The sequence below is a fragment of the Oryx dammah genome, unplaced genomic scaffold (assembly GCF_014754425.2).
Source record: "Oryx dammah isolate SB20612 unplaced genomic scaffold, SCBI_Odam_1.1 HiC_scaffold_14, whole genome shotgun sequence".
In the NCBI taxonomy this organism is placed as follows: Eukaryota; Metazoa; Chordata; class Mammalia; order Artiodactyla; family Bovidae; genus Oryx; species Oryx dammah.
This window is the reverse complement of record NW_024070198.1, coordinates 50,137,212-50,146,743: the sequence shown is the minus strand read 5'-3', so window position 1 is coordinate 50,146,743 and position 9,532 is coordinate 50,137,212. Positions and strand designations below refer to the sequence as shown.

The 9,532-nt window shown below is 65.5% G+C and overlaps 1 protein-coding gene across 1 annotated transcript in view; it reads left to right on the top strand.

Annotated features, from left to right (window-relative positions):
- LOC120873661 overlaps positions 1 to 5,971 on the top strand; it is a 6,736-nt gene extending 765 nt beyond the window's left edge. The window contains exons 2-6 of the mRNA XM_040254459.1: positions 345 to 454; positions 514 to 826; positions 1,315 to 1,542; positions 2,299 to 2,401; positions 4,171 to 5,971. Coding sequence (XP_040110393.1) covers positions 345 to 454; positions 514 to 826; positions 1,315 to 1,542; positions 2,299 to 2,401; positions 4,171 to 4,344 — 928 coding nt within the window. The 3' untranslated portion in view covers positions 4,345 to 5,971. The remainder of the gene's footprint in view (positions 1 to 344; positions 455 to 513; positions 827 to 1,314; positions 1,543 to 2,298; positions 2,402 to 4,170) is intronic.
- Positions 5,972 to 9,532: the final 3,561 nt, after the last annotated feature.

Here is a 9,532-nt window from a genome sequence, read left to right as displayed (position 1 = left end):
CCGGCACGGCTCCCCGCGCCCTGGGCTCCCTGCGAAGCCGGGGCGTCCAGGCCCCCGGGGAGGGGCGGGAGGGCCGCTGCCTCGATGGGCCTGGGAGGAGGAGTGGGGCGGCAAGGGTGGGGGGCAGGAGTTCCTCTCGCCCCACCCCCGCCTGCCCTGGGGGGTCCCCTAGCAGCTCCTCGGAGCCCGCTGGCCCTCACGGTCCTCCCACCGGGGCGCCCACACCCTGCGGGGGCTCCCCGGGACCCCTCTCTATCCTCCGTGTGGAGGCCCTGGGGGACGAATGGTGAAAAAATATCCGGGGCCCCTCGGCTCACCCCACACCCCTGCCCGCCCCGGCCCAGTGATGCTGGCGGAGGTCGTGAAGCTCTTTCGCCCGTGGACCTGCACAACTACGTCCCCACCTGCAACAGCGGCCAGAAGCGCAGCAACTGGAACGTTCTCAACAGGCAGGGCTCCGAGCGGGGCTTTCCGCCCTGCCTTGCCTGCTGGGCCCACTCCTTGCTCCCTGAGGCTGGCCTGCATGGGCGGCCCCCACCCTGGGGACAGGCTGTATCCCTGCCGTGGGCTTCCCTGATACCCTGTCCAGTTCCAGTGAAGGCTCCTGGGGGCTCCCCACCAAGAGGCCAGCAACAGTCAGCTTGAGACACGCTCTGCCGGGCATTATCCTGTCTGCTGACCTCGTCTCTCATGCACTCACCTGCCAAAAATCCTGGGTGACCAACTCCTCAGGCCCAGCGAGTCGAGAGGAAAGACAGATAAGTGAGGACAGTTGTGACAAGTCACATGAGGACACAGGCAGGACCACAGGAAGTGTCAGCGAGCGGTGAGGGGCGACCTGGGGCTTACACGAGGCTGCAGTGGGGAGGCTGCCCGAGGGGACAGTGCCTTAGCCGGCTTGAGGTCTGGCCGGTTCTGGTGGGACTTACTCGGAGGGGAGAGAGGCTGGGGGAGACGGAGGTGGGGTGGCAGCTGCCCCCGCCCCCAAAGCCTGGAGAGGGCAGCAGCTGCAGGCAGCCTGTGGGAAGTCAGGCTCTGAGCACCCTGGAGGTGAGTGCGCAGGACACCTGCTCAGAGCCGAGGAGCCTCAGGAGGATGAGTGCCGCCTAGAGAGGTGGCGGCGAGCCTGGGACTCAGCTGGCCTGAAGGCGCAGCGCGCTGTGCCCCGGGAGCCCTGGGTGGCAACTAGGAGCGAGATGGCCCCGGGCCTCTGTGGGTGCGGGGGCCGGAAGGCACCCCAGTCCAGCCGCTCCGCACAAGGTGGGCGTCCCTGCTGGGCCTCCGGTCTCAGGGCTGCACCCACTGCCTCTGCAGGAAAGTCTTCCACAAGCTGGGTCTCAGTGTCTCGGAGGAAGAGATCCGAAAGGTGGTCGTCAACACCCCTGGGGCCATCGAGCCCATCCTGTGTGCAGTGAGGGACAAGGTGGAGGCCAGCGAGGACCCGCCCGGCATGGCTGCACATGTGGGTACCGCCGCATGGCCATGGCCTCTGCTGTGTTGGGACACGGGCTCTTTGCCTGACGATGAGAGTAAAACCAGGAAGTAAGTGGGGGCGAGGCCCCGTGTCCCCGGGCCCGACTGGCCTGCATCCCTTTCCAGAAGCGCTTGGGTCCAGGCCGTGCCCCCTCCTCCGGGGAGCCGGTCGCCCTGCCCATCTGTGACAGGGAGACACCGGCAGGCCTGCGGACGAGGATGGAGTCAGCCCCTCCCGGGGGCCTCACGGCGCAGCGGTGGAGCCCCTTGCAGGAAGCAGGACGCTCCTGCGGTGATGCTGGTGGGTGGGCTCGCCTCCCCTGCGCAAGCTGGGGGCGTCCAGACCACCCCCCACCCCTGCCCCGTGTGGGGCCCTGCGCCTGGCAGACCACCCTGCCCCTCACTGGGGCAGCACCCAGAGGGAGGGGAGCGCCTCCCTCAGAGGGAGCCCTGCTTCCGTCACCCCCGCAGGGGGCCCCTGCCCGTAGGCCATGTGAAGTGGCCGTCGTCCAGGTTCAGGGGTCGCTTCTCCGAAAGAGCAAGCCGTTCAGAGGTGTGGCGGGCTGCACCTGCAGACCAGCTCAGGCTCGACACGGCCACAAAGCACGGCCCCTACCTGAGCCGGAGGCTGGAGCTGACATGTCCGGTGGTCTCGCAGGCCTGCTGAGCCCCTCGGCGCGCTCTGGGGCGGAGACCCATTGGAGTCAGAGGGCTCCGGAGAAGATGGGCCACTGTGCATGCAGAGGGTGGGTTCCGGATCGAACCCTCTGCATCGCACCCACTGGCCGCCCACCCGCCTGCTAAAGGCCCATGCCTGCCTTTCAGTTGCCCAGCCAGGGAGCCCTGGCACCGCCTGGACCCTGGGCTGCCGCAGCAGCTGCTGGAAGAGAAAGAGCGGGCGCTGGCAGTCCTGCAGGAGACCATCAAGGTACAGGCCTAGGCGCCCCTCCAAGTAGCTTGGACCAGCATGCGGCGAGGCGGGGAGCAGCCAGGCAGGGCCCCGACTGGCAAGGGGCCTGCGAGCATATCCCAGAGATATCCAGAAGCAGAGGGGAGAGTGCAGTGGGCCTCCACCCCTCGGAGACTGACCACCCAGCCTCGCCTGTCATCAGACACCAGGGACCGTGAGTCAGGGGCTGCAGACTCAGGCCTTGCCACCCGAACATGTTGGACAGCAGGCTCGAGGGCCCTGGGCCCAGTCAGGGAGCAGAAGCCAGCTCCCTAAGACGCAAGCCTGGTTCTGGGGGTGTATGCCTGTTCCCCCTCTTGCTGAGGGTCTCCAGCACTCCCGGGTTCAGGAGATGCTCGGGTCCCGTCACTGCCGTTCAGCAACCCCCACGTGCTCTGTTGGGTGTCCAGGCTGCATTTTTGGACCCAGGCCAGTGGGGGTGGGGCGTGCAGGCCACACAGCCTCGGGGTTAGAGGAGCTGTAGAAATGGTGATGACACAGGGGTTCCTGCTGGTCCGCGAATCGACGCAGTTTTTTTGAGGAAGCAGGAAGGTGGCGTCATCCTGTGGTTTGCATCTGGTGGACGGCAGAGAGGAAGCCCTGTCTCAGCAAGGCCCATCGCTGCCCTCACGCCTGCCCGGCTCTGGGCCCTGTGCTGACACAGTGGGCCGCAGAACAGCGCAGTTTGAACCGCATGGTGTCGTTCACTAGGCGGGCACCACGACGCTGTCTGCACTGCAGCCCCGACAGTCAGACCATCAGCTGGTTTTGACTTGGGGGAGGGGTTGGTGCCCCCCCCACACCACCAGATTGATGAAGGGCCAACTGCATTTGATTTTTGAAACCCAGAGGGCAAGACAGCTCACCTGCTGTTTGGTGGTGACACAGTTGAGTTCCGGTCCCGTGACTGTCACTGACATCAGATAAAACAGATGCGGGGACGGGTGGGGGCAGGGGGCGCCGAGGGGCAGCATCCCGGGGCTGACGGGGCTGGGGGGATGCCGGGGTCCGAGCCTGCAGCGTCAGCTGAAAACAAGGCAGCGCCCAGCCTCAGGACGCCCCTGCCCTTCACGCTCACTGCCGAGGGGCAGTGAGGCCAGCTGTGGTGTGCTGCCGCTCAGGGCCCTCGGAGGGTCGATCTGCTGAGACGCCGGCTCCCTGCCTCAGCCAGCGGGAGCCCTCTGTCCTCTGGACACGTGTTCAGGGGCAGACGAACTTCCAGATCTGTTCACTCTTACTGCTGGGGCCTGGCAGGTGCTCTCCTTCCAGGAGGGGAGTTTGCGCCCTGGCCTTGTTCGGGAGAGGCTGGGGGGCAGCAGCAGTGCATGAGGACAGCTGAGCAGGAGCGCCAGGCGGGCGGTCCTCGACCATCTGTCTGCACGGGGACGTGTTCTTGGCCATTTCCCTTCAGAAGTGACCCCTGCGTGTGAGGCTGTCCCCTCGGCAGGCTTGCTCCGAGGACCCGCCCGGCCCGGCTGAGCCGCTGGGCAGGGCTGCGAAGGGAACCGGCCAGGAGGCTCCTTGGGTCTTGGGCAGCCCCTCCCTCTCCTGGCCTGCCCTCTATCACCTGGAGTCTCACGTTCATTTCAGGGACCCACGTTTCTGCCCAGAGTGGCCTGCTTGAGGGCCTTTGGTCCGATCGCTGACGGTGTGGCCTTGCAGGGGGGCTGGCTGGACACTCAGCCTGGGGCTGAAGCTGCCCGCCACAGGAGTGTGGACAGGCATCCCTCGGGTGTGTGTTCCCGCAGGTTCTGCAGATGAAGGTGGCCAGGCTGGAGCACCTGGTGAAACTAAAGGACCAGTCGGTCGGCGCGCTCATGCACCAGGGGGACCAGCCCCCTCGCAGGGGTGCCCCGGGGCCAGAAGGACCCCTTCCCCTGTCCACCAGACTCCGGCCTCAAGCCCACTTGGAACTCCCCTGATGGGGTACTTCTGGGTGTGGCCACGCACTGTCCACCGAGTGGAGCACCATGGAGGGCCCGAGCCAGCGTGTCCACAAGCAGAGGCCTGGCCCGTCCCGACTGCACATCCCGGCTGCCCAGCCGATGTGGCCTGAAGTTCCCCTGCTGCCCCCCGCCCCCCTGCCTCCTCCCCCCAATATGACCAGTTTGGACATGAAGATGGGTCTGGTTCCCCCTGAGCTGTCCTGGCATCACTGTGAACGTGGAGCGTCTGCGGGCAGTTGTGTGCTGGGGGCAGTGGGGTGGGGGCAGCGTCGCAAGTCAGCCAGCCTGCCGTCCCGGGGGCCCCGGGGAAACAGCTTGCAGGAGGTTGTGCTCCCTGAAGGGCACCTGTGGGGACCTCACGGTGGTCACCCGACATGGCCAGTCACCCCTCCTTGCTCTGGAAGTTTCGGGGGTCAGAGTGGAGCCAGGACCTGCAGGATGGGCTCCCCCCAGGGTACGTGGGGCCCTGGCCCTGGGTGGGGGCGTCAGGGTGGGGGCCAGGGAGTCCTGAGATGCCGAGGTTGGGGGCAGGGGGCTATGTCCTGTCTGTCCTGCGTCCTGGCACTTGTGCCTTCCTGCTCCAGCATCCTGGGTACTCACCCACCCCACCCCCTGCCCCCAACAACTGACTCACTGACCCTCCTCCCCGAATACACTCACATGCCCCGGGTCCCTGCAGGGTTTCAGGAAGCAGCGTCAGAGCAGAAACCTCTGCTGGTTTCGGAGCTGCTCTGAGTCAGCCCACGTCCTCCCTGAGTCAGACGTGCAGCCCTGACCTCACTGCATGGGTCCAGCCCCCAGGCTTGGAAGGACCCGGGGTTTGAGGCGGAGGGTCTGCTTCCCCCTCCACGGAGGGCCCGTGGAGGCTGGTTGGGGGGTCGCCCAGGAGGGGCCATCTCAGATTTCTCCTGGGCACACCCTTGCCCCTGGAGAGGAGCCCCAGGATGTGTCTGGGGGCAGGTCCGGGCTGCAAGCAGCTCTTGCCGCTCCAGCGTCAGAGGGAGATGGGCTCCGCCGCCCAGCACACAAAGTGTCTCAGGGCTGGGGGCAGGAGCGGGCTCACCAGGGCACAAGGCGGGGGGGCCTCTGGAGGACCATGCCCCCCACCCTGCCAGCTGAAGGCTCTGTGCCACCTGCAGGGGCAGGAACGCAGAGGAGCAGCCACCGGTGGGGGTCAGGCACAGGGCACACTGATTCAGCCCGGCCGGTGGCCGGGTGGCTGTGTGCTGGGCAGTGGGTTATGGGCAGAGCTGGCCAGGCCTGGGCCCTGGGGAGACGCAGAGGCAGGCTGTCCCTGGAAGAACACGAGGTGAGGCTGCTCTGGCCACCCGCTGGCCCGAGCTGCCCGTGCCCTCCGCTCACTGCTGCTGGCCAGGGGCAGCTGTCTGCTGTTAGAGGCCTGGGTCACTGTGAGTTCACCCCAGCTTTCCCCTTGAACCGTGGGTGCAGAGACAGCCCCTGGGGGTTAGTGGTGTTAAAGTCAGGCTGCCCACCCCCTGCAACCAGGACACAGACACCAAGGCCTGTTAGGTGTCCGCCTCCACAGGCACGGGTGGACACCGGCGGGCCTGGCGTGTCATCCGGCAGATCTTTTTGCACGTGTTATTTCATGATTTTAAAAACACTTTTAAGGGGAGACCCTTGGAGGTGCAGAGGTGTGAACGACAGCCTTCAGGCCCACAGGGACCCCGCCTGCCCAGGGTGGGTGGAGGCAGCCTGCCCCTGGGCCTCCCCAGCGTCCTCGGCGAAATGGCCGCGGGTAGAGGTGCTGGGGAGGACACGGCCTCACTACCCGGAGCCCTCCAGGCTGGTCCAAGGACGGCCCCGTGTGGCCAGGGCAGGAATCACGCCCTCCTGACGCTCCTTAAAAATGGGAGAGGCTGTGATGAAGGGCTGGAGCCCCGGCGACCTTCCTGCCCGCAGAGGACTGGAGGGCTCTATGCTAATTCCTGTGTCAGCCAGAAACCCTCCGGGCCGTCACACACCTGAACGCAGGTGAGCGGTGTGGAGTGCACCACGGAGCCCCCGGTGTAGACAGAAACGCCAGTGGCCTCCAGGCCTGTGGGAGCTCCTGGCCTCCCCCGGCTGCCCACATGACGCCCTCCCCAGCTTGGCACGTCTGTTTCCGGGATTTCTGAAGCAACTGATCCGGCCTTTCCTTCCCAGCTGGGTTTCGAGTGAGCGCCACCGACGCTGGGGAGATGCTGGCCACGAGCTGGACGTGCTGCTGTGGACGCGGCTCGGGGGCGGGGGCTTCCCACGTGGCACGCCGCAGTCCAGTGGGAAGTGGGGCCTGGGGCGAGGGACGGGCCGCGCCCCTGAAACAGAGCTGGGAGCAGGGATGAGAACAGGCGGACGTGTGGGAGGAGGGGCCTCGGGAGCCCAGCAGGGCTGACTTCTGAGCAAAGGCGTGAAGAAAGCCAGGGGCTGCAGCTCAGACATGGCGCAGCGGGGCAGAGGCCCGACACGGGCGGCGCACGGGGCGTCGGGGGTGGAGGGGGGGCGAGGCTGAGGCTGCGAGGACCTGGGCTGCAGCGCCTCTGGGGCGGCCCGACCTCGTGGGCGTTGCTGATACCGCACGGCTAGGGCTCCAGAAGGCAGGGGCGCGGGTGCTTGACCACAGGACCACAGCGCCATCCTGGAGGGTGGGGTGGGGTGGACCCCGGGCTTCCCGCTCCCGGGCTTCAAGGCTGAGAGTGGGCCAGGCCGCGTTTCTGCTCCGGAAGGCATAGCAGCTGGCCTGGTGCTGTGGATGTGTTAAGTGCTCTCTGAGACGTGAGAAACACCTTTTCAGGGGAAAAACACCCTAGCTGCACAAAATGTGTGAGAAGTGAACTAGTGACAGCCTCCATGAAACCATCGCAATATTGTAATTATTCTCCAAATAAAAAGTATATTAAAAAACTGGCCTGGAGGTTCACCCAGAACATAAAGTTTGTTTAGCTCAAAAAGTGAAAGTGTTAGTTGCTCAGTCCTACTCTCCGCAACCTCATGGACGGTAGCCTGCCAGGCTTCTCTGTCCATGGGATCCTCCAGGTGAGGATACTGGAGTGGGTTGCCATTCCTTTCTTCAGGGATCTCCCCGACCCAGGGATCAAACCTGAGTCACCTGCATTGCAGGCAGATTCTTGACTGTCTGAGCCACCAGGGAAGTCTTGTTTAGCTCAAAGCTTTGATTAAATTCAGGTAGTCAATTAGCACAGATTCAATGGCACCCCACTCCACTACTCTTGCCTGGAAAATGCCAAGGACAGAGGAGCCTGGTGGGCTGCAGTCCATGGGGTCGTGAAGAGTCGGACACGACTGCGCGACTTCCCTTTCACTTTTCTCTTTCATGCATTGGAGAAAGAAACGGCAACCCACTCCAGTGTTCTTGCCTGGAGAATCCTAGGGACAGGGGAGCCTGGGGGGCTGCCATCTATGGGGTCGCACAGAGTCGGACACGACTGAAGCGACTTAGCAGTAGCAGCAGCAGCAATTGACAGAGATTAGAAATGAAAACCCAGAGAAAAGACAGGCAAGAACAGCAACTGGCTGCTGTCCCAAGGCAGGTCGGGCCCTCGGTGCCCCAGGGGGCAGCTCCACCGCTCCGGGGGCCCACCGCTGCTGCCGGGCGGGGCTGCCCTGGAAGGGACATGCTGACTTGCGGAAAGTGGTGGAAGCTGCCTGGAGGACAGGCTGGCAGAAGCCCATCGGTTCACAGCCATGGCTCTCGGGCAGGAGAACAGTCACTTCTGTGTTGCTGACAGTTCCCATCAGAGCAGTGTGCTACAATCAGGAAGAGGTGAGAATGACGCTTCTGGCAAGCTCGCCTGGGAGACAGTCCTGCTTCTGGGTCACGCGCACGCCGGACATCTGTCCCGTCCCTCCTTGTTCAAAGAGAGACCCTCCCTCAGAGAACCAGCCAGCGGGGCAGCTGAAGGCACGAGCCACCGCTCGCCTTTCAGCGAGAGCAGAGCCGCGGGGTGTCCAGCGGGGTGCTGTGGGGACTCGGAGGGCCCGAGCATCCCTGGCCTCACCCCAGGGGAGGTGAGAGGACCCCAGGCGCAGCCCCCTCTGCCCCACCGCGTGTCCTGTGGGTTCTCAGTTCCCACAGTGTAACAGGCCACACGGGGTGAAATGCCCCCAACTCCACCCTCAAGTCAGCTGAGTGGCTGTCCAGGCAGAGGGCAGACACAGAGGTCGAGGAGGTGGGCAGGGGCAACGCAGGCCTGGGGGTGGGGGGTGGCGTGTCTGGACGCCCCCACAGCGGCAGTCACCTGGACTGACGGCCCCCAGCCCCCCCAGCCCAGGGGCACTGTGCTGCCCACCCAGCTCCCCGCACGCAGCCACACCGGGCAGCTGGCTGGTGGGTGCTGAGCCTTCTCTGGGTGCCCAGAGGAAAGCCCACCCGCCCGGCCGGGCCCCAGGAGAGACCAAGCATCTGTTGCTGGCTCCTCGGCCCCCCTTCACCACTGCAAGGCCACAGGTCCTCACACACGTGCACACGTGCTCACATTCAGCCCCCAGGCCTCCCCTTTGTTCCCACCACCTGTGGGCCCTGGCTCTGACCCACCGGGCTGGGTGCTCAGGGCTCTAGCGGGCCTTCTTCCCTGTGACCTGAGGCTGCTTGCAGCAGGGTCTCAGGACTCCTGTCGCTTTCCCAGCCCAGCCCCTTTCCCGGATCCAAGGTCCTCCCAGCCCCCACCTGGGTCCGGGGCGAGGCGTCAAGGGGCGCTCCACTGAGAGCTCCCAGGGGGATAGCGCCCCTACCCCATGCCCCAACCCGAGCAGCCAGGCCGGGGGCTTCTCTGTCCACCAGGGAACGGGGAGGGTTCCCTGGGAAACGCCTGGGGCCAGGAGGTTGGCTGGGGCTTCACAGGCCCTTGTCCTTGGCAAGCTCGGCTCACCGGCCGCTCTGGGCCTGCTTCCTCCACACGGCGGTGGCGACTGCTGGTGGAGGCAGGTGGGACCCGTCTCAGGCTCTGTGCCCACCCCCAGCGTCCCCAGCACCTAACTGACACCCAAGCCTCTACAAAAGGGCTTTTGGTGTTTGTGGGGACCCCAAGGGGCCTCGGATCAGGGACACTGAACTTCAGGAGGGGCCTCTGCCTGTGGATCAGTCGGCCAAGGACCCTGGGGAGGCCCAGGGGCTGCAGAGGCTGAGGACCCAGGGAGGCCCAGG